Below are 26,780 nucleotides of genomic sequence, written 5' to 3'. Positions count from 1 at the left end.
AGCGCGCGCTCTCCAATAGCCTTGGAAGATTTACACCTGGATGAACAGCTCATAAAACTCTCCCTATAATCACATTTAACAAATTCTGGCACACAGGTGAGAGTATAAGAAAATACAGGGGTGAGGAATAGTGCTAGGGTAAATTTGGGCTGCAAACAGAAAACGGTTCTCATTTAAAATGAGCCAAAATGGACAATGTTCAGTGATTGATTGCTTAATTTATTCGACAAACAGTGTGTGTTCACAGTTCCTTAGGCATATAATGCTGTGAAAACAAAATCATTTTTTTCCCTCACCCTTCATTGATTTATTTATTTAATTCAGAGTTTAAAATTCATAACAGGGCACCTGCATTCAACTGCAGATGTCTTAGTTTTGTTCAGGTCTGATGGAGACTGAGTAACTGCGGAACAGACTCTCTTGTATTTGCTGCCACTTAATGTTTCATACATATTCAATAATTGTCTGATAAAAAGACATCTAGCCCCAAACACTAATCCACCGGTTTGGATTTGCCCCAACAGACGGCATTGTTCTAAATGGAAATGCATCGGCGTAAAGGGTTTATCAGCAGAGTACACATTGTGTATGTTTACCAGAAAGACTTCTGTAAAATGCAAATCAAACACACAGCCACACATACACGCACACACATACTCCTGGTTCTTAACTCAATCAAATCAAAGTAGCACAAAACGCCTATCAGAAGTACCAAGAAAATCATCCCAGGTGAACCACATCAGGGCTAGTTTATAAATCCCCTTCTTAAAGTGCCACTGCCCATTAGTTATGGGAGATGACCACAGATAGTTTAGCCCAGAGATATGCATGCGTGACAGCAGATAAATTATGACTTATAGAAAAGGGCAGCGGTCCAATGGCACTTCAGCATCATTGGGGTTGTCATCAGCTGGCACAAATAAGATAAAGAGCTTTGGTTTACAGAAATAGTAGCATAAACAGCATTTCATGAAAGACAAGGCAAATTCTTCATTCGCTCCTCTCTTGCACACCAGTGAAAACTCATTTCTGCACTCAACCTATACAGGAGCAGAGCACTTAAAATGACATCCATTTATTGAAGCTGGTGAGCTGTAAACAACGTAGCTTTAGCATTGAGTTTCTGAAGGCTCTTGCACATGCAAATGATCAGAAGTTCTCCATCCATACTGTATTTGAACAACTATGTAACTGTCGCCCACACCTTTACTTTATGAACAAGAAACTTTCACCTAACAAACTGTTTACATGGACAAATACACTACTGCTCAAAAGTTTGGGGTCAGTAAGTTTTTGTTTAGGGGGACGCAGAAGCGCTTGCCCAAAAAGGTGCGTACTGAATTGAGTTCTCTGTCACGTGCTCTTGCGCTTGAATGGACATATTCACACACAATTATGACAAAAATGGCCATATTGGCAAGTATCCTAGTAAACATAGCCAGTTATGTCTTAAGTGAACGTAAACAGTTGAGAAATAATGCACATGTGTAAGGACCGGTTCACACAGGACGCGTTTTTGCTTTTAAAAGCACGAGATGCAAGTCAATGGAACGAATACAACCACAAGGTCTAGGTTTACTTGTCTTAAACAATATTTGAAATTTATATGAGGTTACATGGATCAAAAACACAGAAAACAATAACTAGGTCTATTTTATTTTATTTATTTATTACACTTTTGGTGGTGGGGCAAGTAAAACTTTTAACAATTGGCCCGGAAAATAATTCTTAGTGGTGAGCCCTGACTTCTTTCAAAAACATGAAACCATGAAATTATCATAAAGATCCCAAACTTTTAAACAGTAGCATATATTATTGTTAGCCCGTTTATCGGTCCAATGGCGGTTTTTCCAATAATATGGGTGAAGGTCTTTGCACGTTACTGTTTCTCCTTACGCAACACAACAAGATTAAATGAAATACATTTTCTCATATGTATTACCTCGTTATTTCATCTGACTCCATAAATGAAAAAGGTTTTAATGATATATCTGAGCATCATTAAAAGTGAGCGAATGTTTGATTATTCTTTTTAACTCTTTAAGTATATTTTACCCCGTTCCAGATTAGGAAACTATGTCGCTCAGAGGTCCTCACGTTTCCTGTTTTTAACTCGGGTCTCACGATCACAATCTCGTCAGTTTTTATCATTAAACAGAGATAATTGCTATATACCTGAGATCGGTCACATTCACGTTTACACAATCAAAGATACTTTGGTGTAGCCATCATGGAAATGCATACACTTGAATTTAATTTAAACGTTTACTTCAGTAGAGGTATGGCCACTATTACAGATATAAGTCGACCAACATTACTTCTCTTATATTAGCTTTGGATTGGCCATGCCGGGGTTTCCCACATACACTTTTCTAAAGTAACATTAAATTAAAACAGAGGTAAGACACCCAAATTTAGATTGGCCAAGCAGCATTTGCTGTTCTAAACGGAAATTCCCGTCTTGTCTTTGCAAACCAAGTACACTTGAATTGATGCCAAATATTAGTTGTCACTAATCTGACGCAAAACTTGCGGGACCATACAAATCCGTTTAATCTACTTGGGAAAACAATTGGAGAGTCAGTCAGAAAATGTCTCATGCCAATTTCATAATCAATTACAAAACATCAAATGCTCTGGAATAAAGAGAAAAGATGCGTGATGCTGAGAGTACATGATGTACTGAGAGTCTCGGCTACTCTCAGCATCACGGGCCAATTTGAGCTACAAATCGCCCTGAGCCTTCTTCAGCATCTCCCTAAATACTCAGACCAAGGCAGAAACCTCTTTTCAAATGTAAACACGAGTTCACAGTAAGAATTTGCATTAATCACCGTCCCAGACTTACTGGGAACAGAAGTTGATTTACATGGGGGCACACCCACAGCAGTTAACAAGATATCTCTAAACTCTTAAACACCTTATTACCTTTTGGTTTACTTCTTTGGGAATGAGAACTTTGTACCAGTCGCACTGAGACATTTCAAATGAAACCAAACATGTATAATATTGTATGATAATTGTTCATATTAAACCATATAGATTTTTGGGTGAATTCAGGTTGGGATGGGTGAAGGGAATGATGTGTAAATTGGGAGGTGATCAACTCAAGTGTGATCGTGTCTCGAATGGGGATGGTAACATAGCAAGAAAGTTCAAATGTTAATTTCCTTTGTTTTCTCGCAGGGTAGCCCAGGAGTCAGGCCCAGGACCTTAACTGGCACCCGCCTTACATTATCTTAATCGGAATTGGGTCATATCCTCATTACATAAGCATAATGTAAACACATTCAACTTGCTATAACTCGATTAAGGACTGCTGTAAATGTGAATCTTCACCTTCTTCTCATCTCCGTCCTGCAGAAGCTGCATGTGGCTGCGGCCCTGACTGTTAGACCTGCGCAGAGTGGCACTGCGATGCTCAGCCAGCAGGTCAGGGGGTGGGGACACACTGCGCCCCTGTGGATCCACCCAGGTGTAGACATGATTTGTGACATAACCACCTGGGATACGGCCCACAGAACGCACCGACATGGAGAGCTTTTTGCTGCCCTTCAGCACCTGTGAGACAGAGAGACAGTGACAGAGAGATGAAGAGGTACAATCAGTCCAGCGTGTCTGCTAAGCGATAAAAGGCAGAAGCAGTTACGGGAATATAAAGATATTCATGAGAAAATGCTAACATTTCCACTCCAAATGATAAAGAGCTCCATCGATATTCGAGCTGCAAACAACAAACACAAGAAGCTACCTGGAAACTGACGCTTACCAATCTACAAGCTACACATCATTTTAAAGCAGTTTAACACTACAAGTTACCAGCTAAAACCGGCTGAATAAATACATTGAAGCTATTTAAGAAGGAAATATCTTAAAAAAAATATATATATATATAGTATCTGATGATATATGAATGAGAGCTGTTTTTATCTGGCACAAAACAAACAATAAGTATCTTTAAGACTTGCAAACGTAAGCAGATTTTGATTCATCCCAGTAAATTGAATCTTTTGATTCAGTTCAGCAATAGGACTCAGATTCAAATAGGGTTCAGTTCAGATTCATTGAATAATATAGACTAAATGCAACTAATAAATCAAAACACCCTAATTAATCTAAAACATAGTGATGAACAATGAACTAAATATTTCATAAAATGCGATGCAGGCAATTGATGAATTGGTGAATAATTTTAGAAGCAGTTCACTTTCATGAATCATTTGAATGAACTAAAATGAATCATGCTACTGGTTAGAAATAACTATATTTTTCAGTATTTTAACTCTTTTTAAATAACATAGCTAAGTTAGCAGTGTTACTCCTTTAACTAGGCTAGTCCCTAACACTGCTAAAACGCAAGGGCAAATCTCTTTTCAGAGACATACAATACAGAGGAACATGGTGCGGAGATGAAAGTCCTATTTGTGGTGTTTGCCTCATTGGTCTCTGATGGTCTGCTATGCTCACCGTCACTCCACAGATCAAGTCTAGTGCAACTGGCACTGCGGGACGCCACAAATTCAGCTGAGTGTGAAATGACACCATTATCTCCTACCACACACACAAACATACACCAAGTCGGCATTAAACACACACATTCCAATGCAACAACTTATAATTGGGCTGAACTCAAAGAACTTCCTGTTCTCAGGGTGGCCTCGCAGTATCTACTTCCCATGCAGCTCAGACTCCCTCGCAATGCACTTCAGAAACGGTTAGGGAGTTTGTGTCTGCAGGCGTGCTCTGTTGCGTATCTCTGACCTAGTTCTGCGGAATGTTTATTGAGTTGCAAAATACAGTAGTCCAGATTTTAAGTGTAACAAAATAAAACTGCTTATACGTGAGTCACTCCCTATGTTGAAAATAAACACCAATGGTGCTTCGTTAATCCCCAGAAATGTTTCAAAGCCCAAAGTTTGGATTTATTTAGGAGTTAATCTGGACCGTAAGCATCTGGTTTCCTTTCTTTCCTGGGCCATGATTTGCCTGGGTTTTTTAAGCGAGTGACAAGTTGTTTTTTGGGGATGCAAAGCAAAGACTAATAAAATGAAGACACATTGGAATGAACAGAAAATAAAAAATATGAGAAAGCGAACAGATGAATGACAGAATACAAATTACTTAAAGGGATACAGTAATTCACCCAAAAATTTAAATTCTGTTTTCTCAACCTCATGTTGTTCCTGTATGATCAAGCCTTTCTTATGTGGAACACAAAAAGGGAAATATTAAAGAACTTGCCAGGATTCTCTTTTCCATGAAATCATAATGAATCCAGACTAACACTTTCAAGTTTGAAAAGGACATGAACTCAAAGGCCCTGTCCCAAATGGAACCCTATGCCCTTGCAATCTTCCTTTGAGTCCACGCTTTCTTGAAGTAATGCCGCTTTGACTGTCTGGTGAAAGTCTCCTGCAGGGCTCACTTCAGTGAGGGCTCGGCAAAACTGCGCATATCGGCCGCAAAGGGGGCGCTCGTGAGCACCCTTCTTAAAGCTAACATGACAAATGGAACACCCTACAGTCTTGCGGACTTAACGGACACGTGCACTCTGCGGCCATTATAAGTCCACAAGACCGCAAATGCATATGAAGTGTGCCATTTGGGACAGGGCCAACATCAACTTTTCATACAAGTATCATAATACACTGCCCGGCCAAAAAAAAAAAAAAACTACGTAGGAAAACACATCATGGCCATATTCCAGGATGACAATGTCAAGATTCATCAGACTCAAAATGTGAAAGAATGGTTGGAAGGGAGCATGAAGAATCATTTTCACACATGAACTGGCACCTCTGAGTCCAGACCTCAAATTCATTGAAAGTCTTTGGGATGTGCTGGAGTAGACTTTACAGAGTGCTTGTCTCTTGCATTGTCAATACAAGATCTTGACCATAAATTGATACACCTCTTGATAGAAATAACATTTCCATCAAGGTGCATCAATTTTATATTATAATTTGATGATTTTGTTTACTTCTTGAAGCTTGCAAGCCTCACTAATTGTAATGCATGAAAAAAACATTACATACATTTAAATGTTAGTATTAATGGATCAAGTGTTGCTGAAAAAGATGCGTCTTCAGCTGTTTCTTGAAAATGGCTACGGACTCAGCAGCTCTGGTTGAGTTAGGCAGGTCATTCCACCAGCAGGGAACTGTCAAGGTGAAGGTCAGTGAAAGTGATTTCGTGCCTCTTTGAGATGTAACAACTAGTACATTCTTTAAAATGCTTCCTGTTATGTTCCACAGAAGAAATAAAGAGATACGGGTATGGAACAACATGAGGGTGAGTAAATGATTTTCCTTTTTGGGTGAACTACTCCTATGGGAGACTACAGGAGAAGATAAAAAACAGCTTTGTCCCTGCTGTGAATACTAACAAATAAAAGAGCGCCTGGCAGCGAGATTCTTAATGCACCATCGCTACTCTAAAGTGCTGACTGTGACACTGTCTGATGGAGTGTGTCAACAAATGAGTGGAGTAACAGAATACTGTTGGATGAGAGAGAGAGAGAGAGAGAGATGAAGGGATGAAGAAAGACAGCAAGCAGGCATCTTATATGATATGCTACAATGTCACCTTAGGAAAGCCAATAATGCCAATAATGTGGAAAAATGCATTAACAGCCCCAAGCAAGAGCAGAAGGACATGATTAAAGAAAGTTACATGCTGCTGAGAGAGAAGCGAAATGTAGAAGACTTAAACTCAATATAAAACATTTGCAAGCCATTTTACTTCCATAATGTGATGGGAGCAACACAATACAGCAAGGAACTTGCATTAAGAATTCATGTTGACTTTAAAGTCGCATTAAATGGAAGTCTTTTCATCCCTATTGTGACAAATATCCGAGTGAAACGGTTTGAACAAATGTAGGCCGGGACTTGATTTTGTCCATTGGGATTTGATTGGATCATTGTGCTTTTCTTTTACTTCAGATAAATCATCTATAATAAATACTGAAATACTGCATAAAAAAATGCTAATTTTCCATTATGATTTCATGTTGACTTTAAAGGCCATGAACACTTAAAGCTAATTGCTCCAAGTAATTTCACATCTGAGCCTGATGGCCCTACCAATTCACATGAAACCCAGCGCGCACACACACACACACACTGAGCTGCCTGGCATTCTGTTTATTTACTGTCATTTCCAATGGGACCGATAAAGCATCCGAGAGCAGAATGAGAAATCAAGTCATAAATGCCGAATGTTTGAGCATGTGAAGCTCAGTGTGCACTGACCAGCTGGCATGGATACTGAAGCAAACAGAAAACGCATACATAAACAGACAATCTGCGATTGCTGCTTTGAATTAGCATTACAAAAAGGGGCCAATTAGATGATCACAAAGGGTAATTGGGTCTGGTTAGCAGTGCCATGTGCTCAGAATGAGTTTATGAGATTACGCAGACAAGCTCGGAAGGGACGCAGGAGACATTTGCATGTGATTGAGCGATTCAGGATGAAAACCAGGAGGACAATGAATCTAAAAGATTTAAGAATCGCTGTAGTACAATTAGATGGATCCGAGTCAGTTCTTGTGCTCATATATAGCGGATTTTGCGTAGGTGTGTTTATTTTTATTTTTAAAGTAGCTAGTACTGTATGTGTAGGTGTTCATTTGTGAACAGTGGTATTCTGAATGTCATCCCAACAAATATACAGCTCTTTCATACAGTACTGAGTTATGATCTTTGAACAATTTACACTACCATTCAGATTGGTAAGATTTTTAATGAAAAATTTGTAAAAATGTAAAAAATACTCATCAAAAATATAGTAAAATAGTAGTAATATTGTGAAATATTATTACATTTTAAAAGAACTGTTTTCAATTTGAATAAGTTTTAAAATGTAATTTATTTTTGTGATGGCAGAGCTAAATTTTTAGCAACCATTACACCAGTCTTCAGTGTCACATGAAAATCATTATAATATGCTAATCAACATTGAAAACAGTTGTGAAGCTTAGTAATTTTGTGCAAACCATAATCATTTTCTTCAATATTTTTTTGGAAATAGAAATATTTTGCAACATTGTTTTTACTGTCACTTTTGATAATTTTAGAGCAATCAACTGTATTGTATTATTCTCACAACCCCCCCAATTTTTTTTTTAACCCACACTTTTGAAAGATACAGTGTATCTTGAAGATTAATTTCAAGTAACTGTCAGATGTTTCTCCTAAAAGAATAAAAAGGTAGATTTAAATGGTTAATTCACCTAAAAATTACAATGATGTCAATAATTACTCGCTTGTTACGTTGTAAACACAGTGCACGGCTTACGGGTTCTACATCAGAACGTCGGCTCAGTATTGGCCGACTTCTGCATCAGCGTCACACGCATGTGTCTTGGTGCTCACGTGAACAACGTCAGAGACTGACACGGAAGAGAAGAAATAGTTGAATAAACTCATTACTTTTGTTTTTTGCGCTCAAAAAGTATTCTCATTGCTTCATAACATTAAGGTTGAACCACTGTAGTCACATGGACTATTTTTACGATGTCTTTACTACCTTTCTGGACTTTGAAGGTGGCAATTACGTTTCAGTCTATGGTGGGGTCAGAAAGCTCTCGAATTTCATCAAAAATATCGACACGAGGGTGAGTAATTAATGACAGAATTCTCATTTTTGGGTGAAACAACCCTTTAAATTTGATCAATTTACAGCTCTAAAACTAATATGAATAGCACAGCTGAGATAATTAGGTTTCAAGAGAATTTGATGAGAAATGTTTAAGTTCAAATTGAAATCTATAACTTTTGATTGCAGATTTGGCACATGCGAGATTGCTATGATGTTTCGAAGGACAAAAAAAAAAAAAAAAATTCTGAGAAGTCTTCCCATTAAAAGTTTCCATTTGCTCTCCATTTAATCTCCTTTTCAAATGTTTTTCACACTACTTATCTGAGAGTTAAGGCCACTTTTAACCCTGGGTAAAGCAAAGTTGTTTGAGCTTGTATCAATGAGCTTTTTATCCAAAAAACATGGTGTGCATCGTAAGACAAAACAATGGTACTGACATATTTTAAGATGTGTAAGTGCAAGTTGCTTTTAGTTAAGACCGCTCAAACATGCATGTCTCAAGTACACTTGAGCCTTGTCTGTGAAACGGGCTTTTCACACTGTGCTTAACCCCAGGTTATCATAATTCTAAACCACAATTTTAACCCCGGGTAGAGGAACATTTCACAATTGTAATTTAGAACCACTTTTTACCCGGGGTTATAAAATCCTGCTCCAGAGCAGGGTTTAGAACCACCTTTGCTGTGTTTACCCCACATTGCAGTGCTAATCTTGAGTAGTGTGAAATGTCTGCGGTGTTAGAATGTTACCAACAGCACACCTTTTGTCACGGACAGAATTTAACATTTTCCTCTTCAAACGTTGAAATGAGCCATGGCGTGCATGTCGTTTCAGCGTTTGAAGAGGAAAATGTCAAATGGTGATAAAAACATCAATTGGAGTGAAGAAGAGAATATTCAGTTCTTACCCTTATATATGAAAAAGTCCATTTAGGAAAAACTTGATAGTACAGTCAGCAATATATAATACAAGGATGCACAATGCTAGAGCCTTAAATGTAAACAGGTTGCATGCGCCATTCGTCCAATCAGTGCTGACATTAACATTAACCCAGGGTGTACAGTGCAAAACGTCAGTTTATGAATATCCAGGATTAATTGCAGTGTGAAATGTGATAACTCATGATTCCATTTACCTGTGGTTTAGAATAACCCAGGATTAAAGGTGCAGTAAGTAATACTGACAGCTAGCAGTTGAAATTAGTACTGAAGTCCAAATTCAAAATACTGGAGAGTTGTTACCCCCGCCCCCTCCTCCTCCTCAGACTCGGCGCTCACGCAGGTTGCCAAATTGAGGACATGGAACAGGAACAAGCGCAGATGACAATGGATGGCAACAAGCCTTACATTGCAATTTGATGAGTTTATTTATCCGTGTTTAATGGACAGATGGATGCTGAGGCTTTTTAGGTTGGGTAGAATCTGCGATCTCTGACCCAGTTTGATGCATTGATGGATGAAATAAGCTGTGTTTTCCTCCAACTGGCAACCCAGGGATGTCAAAATACTAATGGATAAATTGGCAGTGGGCGAAATCGCACAGACCAAAACAAAAACAGACATTCCAACACTGAACGCAACGCACATTTCGAATTAGAATAACTCGCTGTAGCAATGTTTTTCAAAGAAACAAGTATGTGAACATAGTATGTGATAAATATCTGCAAACATATTATGGTATTTTTATGACTTAGCTAAGTCAAAAAAAAAAAAAAAAAAAAATACATACAGCACCTTGTATCAGTGATTTCAGGCCCCCCCCCAAAAATGATCACATTCATCTAATCTTTCCTAATGATCCGCTAGCTGCCCGCGTATACAGTAAAGACAATAAAGTATAAACAAAACAATGCAACCTCATTAGATATTCAAGCACTTTCTACATCCGCAGAAACGTTTACATTGTAGTGTCTGAGTGGAAGCCATTAAAAATGTACAAAAATGATGACAAACATATTAACTGGAGCATCTAAAACAGGTTACATGATTGCTGCAAGCTGTACTTCAGCCTAATGTTAAAAAAAAAAGTAATATGCCAAGTAACCTTTGTGTTCCTTTATTAAAGCGCTATGCTCAAATTGCAGGGAATTTTTACATTGGAAGTGCGTTCTATGACAAGTAGGCAATACCATAAAAGAAGATGATGATACCATACCATACCATAATATTGATACTAAAGAGGTCTCATTTTCGATGGGAAATAATAAAGTAAGATACAAAGCTAGCCTGGATGCCAGCCAAACTTAGCCCCGCCCACAACATTTGAGGTCGGGAAGTTCGGTCTGGACTTGATCCGTTGTGGAGCAACTATGCTCGAACCAGAGCTGGTCGGACCAATCAAATTGTCAGGGCGGGCTTTATACGATGAGGGACAGATGATCAACAGTAACGTAATCATCCACGTCACCAAAGAGCGCTTGGGTTGAATTCGTTTACAACAAAGATGACTGCTGCTGGAGAATTGAGATGTGTAGATTCAGCCATCGCGTCTGTTATAGAAGATATCAACAGCGCATTCATTTTAAAAGAGGAATAGAGAACCGCGATCAAGGTATTTGTCGATAGGAAATATGAATGAAGAACATATGTCACTTACTCCGTTGCTCTGATTGGTTGTAGGTCTATCCAATTGAGTGCAGAGGCATTTTCTTTCCTGGTTCGGTTGAAACACACCCCATAATCACAGCCCAATGGAGCAGTATCAGACTCATTTTCTGACTAGAATCTGAGTATGACGACGTCAGGCTAATACAGAGCACTACCTGGTCACAAAATGCACCTGATTCTCTCTATTTTTGCCTCCATATACTGACCATCCACCTGTGACTGCCATGACACATGTTCCCCTTAGGCGTTACTGCATAAGCAAAATCTCATCTGTCAAAGAAATAACAAAACAAATTCTTATTTAGTCCCTTTAATGAGAGACCCTGAGACCAAACACAACAAAGTGAAATTTTAATTAAAGTTTGTCACTGAAGGATATTGAAATACGCTCAAAATTAAGATGTAAAATGGCAGATTTTGTCAGATATGTCAGCTGGAGAAAGACATGTGTTTAAAGCAGTGAGGTCTGATATAGTTTGACAGCTCTGGACAACACTGACATCTTTCAACAGTTCTGTCCAGAGCTGTGGCATCTTATGCTGAAGGGATCGATCAGACTAAAACAAGCAGCTACAGCAAACATTTCTCGCTCTCTCTACACTTCTTTCCATTTATCAGCTTTCCCTGCTTTCCAACTTCTTGTCTCATCTCTCATTCTTATTTATGAGTTATATAGTAGGGGTCGCCACCACATGGGATGAAGAGGGATGTAAAAGGAAAGAGAGGAGGAGTGAGAGAGAGCGCTTGACTTAAGGGCAGATTTTGTGCTTGAATCAGGGGGGAGATTAAGAGAGATTTTTCACTCTTTGACTGAAACATGAGAGAATACTTTAAGAGGTTTTGCGAACAACAAAAACAGACAAAGCATGGTAGGACATACAAATATAGTACAGACAAACAACAATATCATCTCTCCGGGATTGTTGAAGGCGTCTATGTCAGGGAGAATTGTTTCAGTTAAATCAAAGCTGACAGGAGACCGGATAAACATACTAATGCTCTCCTCAAAATGCAAAAACAGCTCGAATCAGACACATCAAATGCATGCAAATACTGTACAAAGCCTGTCAAAGCACAACATTGCAAAAAAAAAAAAATCATTTCTTAACCAGTATTTTTGTCTCGTTTTCCACTGAAAACCATCTAAATATCCTTAAAACAAGATCAGTTTACTGGGGAAGCAAAACTGCAAAAGATATAGAGACTTGACAAACCTGATGACTAATGTCTTGAGAATTGAGATTGAAGAACTACTTTATATGCTGAAGAACCAGTACAGTTGAATGTAGCATCCCTAGAGAGATTCATACTTGGTTCAGGTGACTTTCTGTGCTGTATGTTACTGTTGCACCATCTCCTGTAATCAACTTCACCCAGCCTCCACTAGCGCTGTCACACTAAAGGTGATCTGCTCTCCCCAACAGACCGTAGCATGGCTACTTGTTCCTACATATAAGAGCAAATGATTTAGAGACCCACAAACCAACACATCTACAAGAATACATATACGGTATAACCTTTATATGACATTATCAAAGCACATAAAACACCATGCATTCATATGATCATTTGTTTTGTGCGAGATACGCAATCATCCTTCCCCCTAGCTCAGTTTCAGATCAAAAATGCATAACAAGAAAAGACAGTAATTACAACAGGGGGATGTAGTCCTGTTGGGCGAACTCCAATAAGATTTAGTCTCCGAGATCTTATTATTGTGTTGGCAAACGATGCCACCGGCAGCGCTCGCCGGTGCTGTATTATACATGTGGTTATGGAATGATATCTGATTTTCTCTCTGCCTGGAAGTGAGGGAAAGATGAAGAAATTGAGAAAGAAATAAATTGAAAAAATATCCATAACCTGTTCTCCATTTGCTCCCAGACCTCCCGGTTTGTATTTGCTTTGCTGAGGTGAATGGTATCAGAATAGAAAAATGGCCCATAATTTGGGGTAAATTATGCCTTTAACAGTGAAGTCTGTAATTGTCCTCATTTCTGCACATCACCTCATTTCACAAAGAGTCTGAAAACGACTCGTTCGAAGATTAAGTCTCTCTAATCCTCGTCTTTCCGAGAGCTACTCTGGTCAAATTGCTCAGACTGTTGTGATTGGTCGACCGCTTGCAGCACATGCCGGAAATGAAACGCCACGTTCCATAACTGAATTTCAGCTCCGGGGGCTTCCTAAATCCTCAGCAATTGTACACACTGTAAAGACAGTGACAAAGGCATACATTTTAACCATATCAATTTGATAAATAAAAAATTATAATAATAAAAAAGGATTTTATACATGATAAATCACACTTTTAAAATCATGCAACTGTACATCTTATATCCACGTTTTCCAAGACCACGACAACTAGTTCTTCAACGAGAAAAAAAACAAAAAAACAGTTAAGGTGGTAATTTAAGGTGGACTTTTAGTTGTTATCGTTTATTTTAATGCTTGTTTTGTATAATTTTAAATCATTTTAAGTCATCTTGAGGCCCCTGGTTGAAAGTCACTGGTGTAGAGACTACAAGTAAGCCATTTGTAGGCCAATTTCCCTGAAAAGGGAAACACTGTTATTATGGTTCTATCAAAACATTTGGTTTTGTTTAGTGGCTTAACCAATGGTGTGAATTTTTCCCGGGACTATGTTTAATCATTATTATTTATCACAATCCTATATATCTCACAAAAATATAACTCAAAATAGAAGATACCGCTCTTTTAAGTCAACAACAGCTTGACAGCTTTCCACAGTTCAGTTCACCTCTCTGTTCCACAGCCCCCACTGCACAGGCTACCTCAGTTCATTATTTGTGCTCTGCTTGTGCTGGCAAGATAGAGTGACCCAAGGACTATACCGCAAGTTTGTGTAAATGGCTAGCTGGGAAGAGCTGTTGACCCTGAGCTCAAAACCATCCATCTCCTCTACCGGGACTGGAGAGGGAACACAGAGGCATGAAACTCTTTCTTTATTATGTAAAAAGTGTAGTTAATCACTCTTTCTCCTAATAAGATGAGGAGCGGAGGAGAAGAGAGCGGAACAGCAGTGATTTTGATAACGCTTAAATCACAGCAATAGCACGAATCAGACTGCCTTTGTTTATGATCGCTGCCTTGAGCAGCCAAACACCACTGAAAGTTAAAAAAAGAAGCTTCTCAAGGGCCCATTGTGCTCTCAGAGGAGAATCAATCCATACATACTACTCAGTTGCCTTTTTCGCACGTTTTTCACTATATAGTAGGGAAGTATTTGATTTCAGACGTAGCATCTGTTTACAACTGTGACCAAAACAAGAAGGAAGACAAGAAGAAGAAGGACAAGATGAAGAATAATAAGATGGACAAGAAGGAGGACACGAAGAAGAAGGAGGAGGAGAAGGAGAATAATAAGAATGACAAGAAGAAGAAGCAGGAGGAGGACAAGAAGAAGAACAAGACTACGCAGAAAAAGTAGTAGTAGAAGGACAAGAAGAACAAGATCAAGTAGTGATAATGACTCTTATTAACTCAGTTTGACAAAACAATAATAAAAACGACTATTATTAATTATTAATAATATAAACTACTGTGTGATATTAGGGGTGTGTAGGGGTGCACACACGCTTGCTTGCATGCATACACACACCTTCGCATGCACACGCTCACACGCTGTAAATGTTAAAATAGTGGGTGCTTTTTTTATTACTAGCTTTTGTGTTTTGCCTCCCTCCGCCTCCGAATGACCTAATCGATAATGGTCTATTACTGCATCGATGCAGTATCGTCCACATCCGCATATATGTATATATACAGTATATATATACTGTATATATAGATTATATACAGAAAATTCACCATGTTTTGTCCCTGTCAACTTCTCTTTCTTTTTCTTTTCTTATATTTGTTGAATTGTGATGCTGTTCTTTAATGCATTGAACGATGACCTGAATTTCAGCATCTTCTGAGGGAGGTGTATGAATTCAGAGTGTGTTTGTGTATCAGGACAGAGATGAAGTGTTGCCTGTGGATCTACACTGCCACGGGCTGCTTTCTCTGGTACATTCAGTGGTCACCTGTGCGTAAAATTAACTCCACCACCTGGGTCTCCACCAGAAGGGATGCTTCCCTACAAAACACACACAAAAGTAACATGACCCGACACAATGATGCAAACAGTGGCCTTGCAGTGGTGTCAGGCAGGTCTATTTTGTTGTTTGGTCTCTATGGTGAGATTTCAGCATACTCACTACATTATGATTAAATTCTCAGATGGGGTTAGCATGGTCTAGTTAGCCCCTGCTGGTTAATGCCATTACTACTATACATCTGGCATCTTTCTCCATTGACAGCCATTCAGAATTAGTTGTGTATTCTGACAAAATATATTTCAAATGTTTTATACATTATATACACATATGTTTTGCAAACAAAATGTATTTAACTAAAATGTATTTAAATTGCAAATTTAAAGTGCCCCTATTATGCTATTTCAAAGGATCCTAATTTAGTTTTTTAGTCTCCTACAATAGGTTTACAGGCATCCAAGGTAAATGCAATATACATTGCACATCACCACATTTCTCTAAGAGTCTGAAAACGATTAGTTTGAAGATTCGGTCTCTCTAAACCACTCCTTACCGTGACTCTACTCTGCTCTGCTCTGATTGGTCATACGGCCCAGTCGATTGTGATTGGTCAACGGCACTTTAAAGGGGTCATATGATGTGATTTCTTGTATTCCTTTTTCTTTAGTGTGCTATCTGTTAGTGCAAGTATAAGATCTGCAGAGTTACAAAGCTCAAAGTGTCAAACCTAAAGAGATATTCTTCATAAAGTTAAGGCTCAGCCACGCCTTCCTAAAACGCTTTGTTCAAACACGCCCCCACAAATCTACGTCAGTGTGTGGGGGCGGAGTTTCATAACACCACCCACTGTTGCCACCGGTGTTACGAGATTTTCGGTTTCTGAGATTTTCAGTGGGCGGAGTCGACATGAATATTCATGAGTTTCCCGGGCATGCGCGTGGAACTGAGAATTTTAGTTCGCTCTTCGTTTCTCAGTAGGTTTAATGCATTATTTAAAAAAAATACATTCAGCGCAAACTTAAACTACAATTGTTTATCGTTTCGTAAAGTTCATAATGTTTTTATTAGTTTGCACGTTTTTTGTAGGAGTCCCTGAATGCAGACATTCACTTTGTGTAATGTTAGGATAAAGCAGCAAACTTCAACTCGTTGTGCTTTTCCTTTGTCCCTTGCAATGCTTCAAAACTGTGTCTTTTGTTGTCATTTATTGAATGTCACTGTCTGTAACAACTGAAATAAACTTGTATAAATCTGTAATTTTATTTTGTAACACAATATACTGCTATGATGATCCATATGATCTGTTTAACCCTATTCGGAGCCATACTATTAAGCTTTCTCCATGTTCTCTGGTTGTAAACTGTCTGCTATTGTAAAAGTCATAATGCTGATGCTTTCCATTTCCAATCTTTTTTTTCTTCTTTTTTTTTTTTCAAATGTAAATTATCACAAGGTTTAAGGTTACACTTTTACTGAAACCAAAAATTCCAGAACACCTGAATGATTAGCCTATATGTAGCCTGATTTCCAATAGAAGAGCAGATATAGAATATTCTTAAGTACATTAACCAATTAACATTTAATTTATCTATTGCTATGTTCTTCTATAACCTTATGAAGCTTTAAAACTGTGTCATCACTGGAAATGACCAAAATAACGTCCACCACCATATCAGTGTCCTAATAAACTATTTGCACCCACACTTACATTTCTTTGTCATCTGTTCTTTGACCGTGACAAAAGACAGTACAAGTCATTATAATCAGTAATTATGTCCCCAATTAAATAAATCCTTACCAATCTGATATGATCTGGTCCAGTCGCGCTGGCAAAGATGATCGATCAGCTTGGTCATCTGCATTTTCCGGTTCAGATTCGGGCTCGAATTGATAAGGTAGTACAACATTATCACCTGTCATTATTGGTCTGGGAGCTGATGTTCCAAATATGATAAGGGTCGTGGCATTTCCATCACACGCTTAAGGAATTTGGGCCAATCGCAAGCACTGGATCGCTGGCCAATCAGAGCACACCGCGCTTTTCTTTTTTTTCTTTTTTTATTGAACAGATATAACCGCAAATACATAGTTAAATCTCAAAACACACCGCGCTTTTCAGAACGATAAGCTTTGTAAACATCGATGCGTTTCATAAAGGCGTGGCATAGGCTATGTGTAAAATTTGACTTTTTTCAAATCTAAAACCGTGTAAACAAACTGCATTAAACCAAATACACAAAATAATGTTTTTTTTCTAGAACCATCATATGACCGCCCCTTAAGGCCTCATTATGCTTCTGCGTCAACTCCTACGGCGTCTTGGCCGTATTATGGTTCTGCGTCGGGTTGCGTTGCATCGCGGTGCATTTCACCGCCAGAACCCTAGGGGGGTGTGTGGTTTGCGAATCTCTTTGCTAGTTTGTTTTGGTTCCGTGCGCCGGTTCCGCTTTTTCATTTCCGACAATGGCGAGCGAAAGAGAGAGAGTGTTGTTGCAGCTGGAGCTAATCGACGTTGAACAATAAATTATTTTATTGCAAATGTTTAATCGCAGAAGAAAAAGAAGACGTCAGCGAAGGTGGTCTGTACGACCAGTGCACGAAGACAGTGGCGGTATAGCGGGAGGGGGAAACCGGAAAAGCTACACTCCGGAAATGATGTCTAATCTGACCAATCACGGCCCTTGCGGTCTGCGTCGCCTCGACGCGTAGTTAAAAATTTTTGGAGGTGCACATCGAGCTACGGCGGAGGGGTCGGAGAGGGGTTCGCGGCGACGCAGAGGGGTCTGCGGGGGTACGCCGTCGATTCGACGCAGAAGCATAAAACAGGCTTTAATCTGCACGTTTCCACCCACGTGCCGCCATTTGGTTTTCGCAAGCGACAACAGTGTAACCAGTTCTAATAGTCCAGTCATTTTATGAAAAAAGGTTGAACAAATTGCAACAGAAGCAAACTCAACTGATTTTGTATCCTCAATATGTCCTGAGTAAGGAAAAAAAAGTCCCGAAGAAACCTTTACGCTCGTGCGGACGCGTCGAGTATAAAACCACACCGCCAAGCGAAATGGGGTCTTGCGCACCCAACGCGCACGACCGCCCACACCGCATTGACGTCATTTTTGCCGTGCGCACCTTTGCAGCCTATGACGTAGCTATGGCATGAGTTCAACGCAGAAGTATAAATTGGGCTTTAACCTGGCTTAACGCAATGGCAAAAGTTCGAGCAAAGCATGCAAACTGTTCTGTCGTTGCTGCACAGACGAGCACAGAACACTATTTGACCAAAAAAAAGTCACAGCTGTCTTATAAAGACCTCAGGGAACTTCTCAACTTGTGTAAAAGATAAGCATGACGGTACATGCCAGTCGATTAGATGAATCAATGTAACTCCACAACAACTACATATATGTATCCACTAACCATTCATAAACGTCCAGGTGCAGTCTAAAAGTTACAATCTCTTCCTAAGTCTCTCTGTAAGGCTGCACTCCGCAGCCGCTACGGGTTATTTTTGAGATTTGACTGAAATTCGCATTTGTTATTGCTGGGGTATCCGAAGCTCGTGTAAAGGATCGGCCGTCTTCTGAGCGGGGTGGAGCAGCAGCTCATTTGCATTTAAAGGGACACACACAAAAACGGCGAGATTTTGGTCACACCCAAAAAGGGGCAACTTTGACAAGTTATGATAAATGATCTGGGGGGTATTTTGAGCTGAAATTTCGCAAACACATTCAGGGGACACCATAGATTCATAATACATCTTGTGAAAAGTTGCATAATATGTCACCTTTAGATTATTACAAGCAATGTAGTTCATCAGAAGAGGAATGGCTGCCAAGCAACACACAGACTCAGTGGCGCAGAAATACTCATGTAATCCGGTCACGTGTATGTTTGAACTTTGAAGAGTAATTTACAATGGCTTCGAACATGGCTCAACCAATCATAACCAAGGACCGGAACTATACGTTTTATAACAGATGTTTTATCAGTGTGATAAAAGGATAGCTTTGTCCAGAAATTGTAGACCTCTTTGGTTAAATCATACCTTTAATTTTTATATATATATATATGAGAAACAAGAAAGAACATCATTATGCATTGTCGGACCCTGGGGGACAAGCCATGCTAACTGTTGTTTCCTTGAATATCTGTAAGAGTCTAATAACAGCCTTAAATGTCAAAAAGAAGCCGTACTGAATGAAAGTGGCTTTTTCCAACGACTTCCTAGAAAAGACTAGGACTCCATGAGGTGCATGTGTTGAATCCAGCGGCGTTGACTTCTCCGAAACCCTCATTTCATTTTTGAACACATTGTGCTTTGTGGGATGTGTTTATGTGAGAAATCAGGCTGTAATTGTGTTTCTAGCCCTGATTTCTGTCTCCTGGAGTGTTATTTCCTTTTCTGTGGGTTCAGCCAGTTAGGTTGAGCACATAAAGATGGGCTGACTGTCCGAATCACTTCATTAGTGGCTTGTCAGTGTCACTTGTGGCCTTTTCAACCGGGTCCAATTATGGTCCACCCACCAGCTCGAGAGAGGAAGGAGCCGCCGTGCTTGAGTCATGCGCGGCCGCGTTAGCGCAGGGAATCAAATCACACATGGCAAATGGCAGCCAAATTTAATTACACAAGAGATAATCTGCTAGATATCTGCCCGCCGTTCAGACACACTTCAATACATATGTCCACCTACTGTACAGGTGCAGACAGGATGCAACAATCCTTATGCAAAACTGAAGTGGACTAATTCAACTGTGTAAGAGGCAATTTAGTCAAGTTAGTCAAGTCCAAATACACACCAGTGAAAATCCTTTTCTTAATCTGTAGTTTTATCTTCTCCAGTAAAAATCTCTAAATATCCTTAAAACACAGCTTTAGTGAGAAGCAAATCTGTATATGATATTAAGACTTTCAGAGAATACACAATTAATCTTAGGCTATATACAGTCATGGTCAGAATTATTGGCACCCTTGGTAAATATGATCAAAGAAGGCTGTGAAAATAAATCTGCATTGATTATCCTTTTGATCCTTCCTTCAAATATTTTACAAAAATCGAACCTTTCATTGAAGTGAAAATAATGAATGTGAGTGTGTGTGTGTGTGTGTGTGTGTGGGGGGGTGGGGTGGGGGCACAATTATATATATATACCCCTAGAAATTCTTATAAGTAAAATATATCTGAAGTATATTCTCATTCATATTTACAGTTTTTAGCACACCAACAAGGATCATGAAATCTGTTTCACAAGAGTATAAATATGAGGAAACACAAAGGCCAATATCCTCAATCATCCATCACAATGAGTAAAATCAAAGCATATAGTTCTGATGTGCAGCAAAAGATTGTTGGGCTTCACTTGATTGGGATTGATGGGCTTGGGATTGATGTCCTGGACGTCTTGTTCAGATACATGGCATCATAGATTCTATAAAATATCAACAAATTTTAACCTGAACGCCTCTGCTAGAAATCTTCTAATGGGCCGTGGTTTGATCTTCCATCAGGACAATAATCTAAAACAAACAACAAAATCAACACAAAAATGGGTCACTGAGCACAAAATGAAGCTTCTGCCATGACCACCCCAGTCCCCTAACCTAAACCCTATTGAAAACCGAAGAGGAGAGTGTATCAACATGGACTTGGGAATGTAAAGGATCTGGAGAGATTCTGTATGGAGGAATGGTCTCTGATCTTTTGTCAGACTTAGAGCTGTTATCTTGGCAAAAGGAGGTAACAAGAAATATTGATTAAAAGGGGACCATTAATTGTGGTCAGTGTGGATTAGAGAAAAACATTTATTTCATAATGAGATTTTCCCTCCATCTTCAATTCTTTTGACTTCAAGGAAAGGTTAGTTAATTTTTAAATAAAAGATGAAAAAGAATTAACAATGCTGATATTTTTTCACGGGCTTCTTTGTTCATTGTTAATTCTGACCAGGATTATGTGTGTATGTGTGTGTGTGTATTTTCCTTGAAGAATCCTGAAAAGAAAAAACTATCACAGTTTCTACAAAAATATGAAGCAGCGCAACTGTTTTCAACATTGGTAATAATAAGAAATGTTTCTTGAGCACCAAATCAGCATATGAGAATGATTTCTGAAGGATCATGTGACACTGAAGACTGTAATGTAGTAATGGCTGTTTAATATACATTATATATTGACTACAATATATAACTAAACAATTTAATCTTGCAGCAATATATGCAACAGTATGTGGGAGTACAGTAAGAGTTGCTTATTTGTTGTTTTCAATGGAACTAGAATCCTGTGTAACACACACTTAAAAACATCCTAAGACATCGCAAAGGTAATAGAAAAGTCGAGGTGAGATATCTTCCACATAATCTAGCTAACACTGCAATCTCACCCAGCAACACTAACTGAAGCAAAAACATTTCCAAAACAGCTGTGGGCTGGACTGACCGACCACCGATCAATTTCCTTCACATCAAGCTCCTCGCAAAGATGAAAAAGAAAATAAGAGTAAGAAAGAGAAAAACAAAGAGAAAAAGGGGAAAGAGATGGACTAGCTTGTTGACCCAGCTCTTCAATTACAAGCTCCCTTCCCCAGTGGTGCTTTAATTTTACGTTCAATACTGTGGCGTTGCACTGCATGTCTCGTCGGGTCTGTCTGGGTGATAAGACAGAGTCCCGCTTATCAATTCAGCCATCACACACACACACACACATCAGCCTCATCCAATCAACCTCACTGAATTCATTGCCAAAAGCTTAAGCTCTCCTCAAACAGAGATACAGTGGGGTTTACTGGATAATTTCCACTCTCCACTTACTCCTTAACTCTCTGTTTACCTAATCTTAACCCTCACCCTCAGGGTTGTGACTAGTACTCAACAATCTGATAAAGACTGTACAGAAGGCTATAGTGGGTTTGTGTTTGGCCAATAGATGTTAAAGTAATGAGAGCCTGCACTAGGCTAATCTAGAAACGGCAGGACAAAGACATGGACTACTTGTAGAAAAATGAAAGGGAGAAAATTCAAAGCTCAATACAGAAGCTGCAAGAAAGTAAATTTGACCTTAATTAAAAAGTTAAAAGAGACAATTCACTTTTATTCTAGAATATACACCAGCTGGACCATCTGGAAAAAATTGCATGTTTTTAAAAGTAATTAAAACCAAATTAAGTGAAATTTATGACACCATTTTTACATAGATTTGATAATGTCTTATTCAAGTAGATAGGAGCTACACTTAGAAAATACTATAACTGCCTGTGAGCCATGCAAAGATGGCCAGAGTGACTTGTTTAAAAGAGTTATCTTTTGATTCCGTTCACCAAAAGGATTCATTTAAATGTGTTACATTTAAGGCACTTTCCACTGCGTGGTACGACTCGGCATGACTCGGCTCGCTTTACTTTGGCTTGGTTTGCTTTTCCGCTGCAGTTTAGTATAAAATAGAAAAAGCCACCGCTCATCCGTCAAGAAAGTATTTAGTGAGGTGCTGCTAAACTAAATCATCATTAAAAAATTTAAAAATACAGCAGCCGCACACTCAAACACTGTGCAAGATCAATTTATTAGCAAGCTTTCGGTCTTGCAACCTTCTTCAGGCATTTAGTTGCAGTTTAGTACCGCTTCAAAGTGGGTGAGATTATACAATGATCGTTATAGTTGTGCTGCCTCTACTGCCGTGACATCATCGTAAACACTGGATCCACTCCTCACCAACAACGAGAGGAACGTCTGCACTTCGTCTACTGACCATGATACAGCCATTTCTTTTTTCAAGTTGCGTGAGACGGTCGTTTAAAGCAAGTCGTTTAAAAAACAAATGATACTGCGGTGGCTGTTGCTGACTATTTAAATCTAGCGGGTTTGGTGTCTCGTGTCGCAAATCCAATGACGCTGGTAGTGACGATTCTCTCTGACCAATCAGTGATCTGGAGTGTGCATACATCACATTGATACATCAAATTTTAGTATCAGTACGGCTCGCTTGAAACCTCAACCAAGGTGGTACTAAAAACCTACCAGGCACTACCAGGTACACAGTGGAACCCCCTGTATCAAGCCGTACCATGCAGAGGAAAAGTGCCAACACAGAGTGGAAAACAGCTCTAAACATCAGCATTTATCTGATTAACATCAACAGAACAACATAATTTCGCTTGGGTTCATTGACATTTCCAAACACACCGATTCCCTAAAATTAATTGAACTACAGTACTGTGCAAAAGTCTTATAGGCATGTTAATATGCCTGCTAATTCTGTTTCTTCATGTAATCACAGACGGACTCGATGATGGTGAGATCAGATCATACCGGCTGTTGTCAGATTCCTTGTGCATACACAAATCTCACTGGATTATTACAATTAATGGCAAAAAGAATGTTTGGAAATGTAAACTGATATTTCCCACTGACACACTACAGCAAAATATATAAATAACGGATTTAAAACCATTTTGGGGGGGGGGCGGGGGGGATATTAACATGCCTAAGACTTTTGCACAGTACTGTATATGAAAACGATAGTTTAGGAGAGTGTGCTTGATTGTTGCATCCATCAGTAACACTTTATTTTAGTGTGTCTGTTAACCATGTTACATGCACTTACTTATGCATAATTACATGCAACTAACCCTAAACCAGGTAGCACTTTATTTTACAGTCCTGTTCCCCATGTACATGTAATTATTACAGCAATTACAATAACTAGGTAATAACTAGGTACTAACCATGAACCTACACCTAAACCTTACCCCTGTAGTTACCTTATTACCCAGTATTTTCTTAGGGAATGTATGTACATGTACTGTAAAATAAAGAGCAACCCCAAACTCTAATCCTAAGCCTAACCCTCAGTGCATGTTGTTAATTAATATTACTCAGAGTCAGTACTTAAAATTACACTGTAACAAGGACATCTTAAAATAAAGTCTAACCCATCTGTTACATCCCCCCCTGTATGGGGTAGAGGAGGGGGAACAGTTATAAAATAATTTCCAGTTTCCAGCAGTTTTCAATAAACAGCTGTTTTAGTCAACTAAATCTACTAACGGACTCCCTCTCTAACTATAAACAGGCGTAAAAATACATAAAAGATAATTGGCGGCCACCTCCCTACAGCTTCCTTAAATTGAAATCGTTACATAAAGAAAGAAACACAAGAAAATGCAACACGCCCTGCACTCATTAAATAAATATCAATTTACAATCAGTGCCACAAATCTTCCTTGCAATAGTATCACATGCTAAAATACCTTACACAGTACACAAACACAAGGATAATTTATCAAATGCCTTGGAACAGCAAGAGAGACGCCGGGGGGAAACTCCAGCCTCACATCTCTGCAGTAACTCCAAACTGGACAGTTTTTATATCAGAGCACATGGCCACAGGCGCTAATCTGAAGGAGGGAGGCGCTCAAGCGTTGATTAGCTGCAGGTGCTACTTCTCACGCTAGCAGAGCAGAGTGCAAAACAGACAAGCAAGTATGCACAAAACATTTACAAAAATAAGCTCTGGAACGTAACACATACATCTGCTGTGCTGAAAAGCTGTGTGGGCAACATAACGTAACATTAAAAACAGCAGTGCAGTTTTTTTTCCACATTAGAGCTCATTGGAAAAATCTGTAAAATGAGATTAGGAAATATTAAAAAAAAAATATTCACACTGAATCAACATAATTGATGTTTAATCCACGGTTATGCTTAGCTGGATGTGGACCAATGAGATTTCATGGTGGGTGGGACCATCACACAATGATATGAAATAATAAAAAAGTGTCATCTCAGAATTCAAACAATACATGCCAACAGAAGATCAGCAACATGATTGGTCACATTGCACAGAAATGACTGGTTGCACTGTAGTGAAAAAGCACACTAATAAAACACAGCTCTGCTATAAGTATGAAGCAAGCAATATTATAACCGCAGAAGAGCAGCCACTGGCCTCTACAACAAAATTAATCAATAACCATTTACGGGAGAATTTTTGTTCTTGTTTCGTCTTCGCTAATGCAAGCCACTTTCTAAGGACGAAGGACGGGTCAATATTTCCAACCCCACGATTTCACTCGCCCAAGAAAACAAAAAAACAGGAACTTCCCTGCAAAGTCTGATTTCCTAATTCCTATTTACAAATAATGAAACCACAAACACAGCAGCATTGATTAACTTCATAACTGCACCTAAAAGTGACATGACGAGCCACGCAAGCATTCAATGAGTTTTGTTCCTCTACATTCGGCAGGCTCGTTCATTAAGCATAAAGCCTATGAGGAAGTCATTAGGTAATGACTGGACTATGAGAGACCAATAAACAAGGCTTGTACAATAGGCCCCTGCAGAGAGAGACTTAACAGCAATTTATGTTGAGGACATCAAGAGACCGATAATCTTTTTATAGCATCCATTCTTTCAGCTTAATCCATTACTAAATACACTGGTGGCTTGCACACACACAAGAGGACAGAAAAAAAGGTAAGTGTTCTTTCACACTCAGTCAAGTACTAGTGATACAAAATTGAGAGTCAGATTTCACTATACAGTATAATAAAGCTTATACAACAGTGAGTTTTGGTCCTGTAATCTAATAGGAAAAATTGTGTTACAAGTCAAGTTTCCATAGTACAAAAAAAAGATTTTACATGGAATTTTTTTTTAGCTGCTCATAATTACTGGTAAAAGAAATATATAGCCAATTACATATTGAAAAATGTAGAAAAAATTATTAATTTCTTGTTCTGCAATGCCGTGAAGTCCTAAGCGAATCAACCTTTTGATTCAAGGCATTTCTATCAACCGTGTTACAGCAATGTTTATTTTCATTTCTCCGACCTAAAATGGAATTTCAGAAGCCATGCTAGTTATACGTAACTTTGAATGTCACTGCATGGTTTACGGCTTGATTACAGTGTATAAAAACATTTTGGAGTGCTGCATGCAAGAGCGATGTCTGCTGTATTCCATTAAAGGAGGATGCTTTTGCTAATGCATGATATTAGAAGTCACTTCTACCCTGCACTGTCGCCCACTCCATCCTATAGAGAGCCTGAGAGTGCATAATTACAAAGGAGCAATGGTATAAAATAAGCACTCCTGGATTGACAGACATGAAGGTGGGTGGGTGGATGGACGGATGGACTGACAGAAGAAGGAATGGATGCATGTAGAAGTGAGACAGATAAAACAACAGACAGACAGATCGATAGAATAAAATACAGACAGAAAGACAGACAGACAGACAGATAGATACATAGATAGATAGATAGATAGATAGATAGATAGATAGATAGATAGATAGATAGATAGATAGATAGATAGATAGATAGATAGATAGATAGATAGTAGATATAATGACAGACAGACAGACAGAATTATGAAGAATGATAAAATGATAGAAAGATAGAGGGCATAGATAAAAAGAAAGAACCATAGATAGAACAATGGATAGAAAGATATAGGTAGAATGAAAGAAAGATGGACAGACAGACAGACAGATAGAATGAGATAGACAGATAG

The 26,780-nt window shown here is 38.8% G+C and overlaps 1 protein-coding gene across 2 annotated transcripts in view; it reads right to left on the bottom strand.

Moving 5' to 3' along the window:
- The window catches only part of whrna (whirlin a), a 101,772-nt gene that overhangs the window by 53,223 nt on the left and 21,769 nt on the right, over positions 1 to 26,780 (bottom strand). For both annotated transcript variants that reach the window (XM_084387376.1, XM_084387375.1), the window contains exon 3: positions 3,340 to 3,561. In XM_084387376.1, coding sequence (XP_084243502.1) covers positions 3,340 to 3,561 — 222 coding nt within the window. The remainder of the gene's footprint in view (positions 1 to 3,339; positions 3,562 to 26,780) is intronic.

This window comes from Rutilus rutilus, assembly GCF_951802725.1.
Source record: "Rutilus rutilus genome assembly, chromosome: 18".
Lineage (NCBI taxonomy): Eukaryota > Metazoa > Chordata > Actinopteri > Cypriniformes > Leuciscidae > Rutilus > Rutilus rutilus.
The sequence above is the reverse complement of the archived record's forward strand: the minus strand, read 5'-3'. Positions and strand labels throughout refer to the sequence as shown.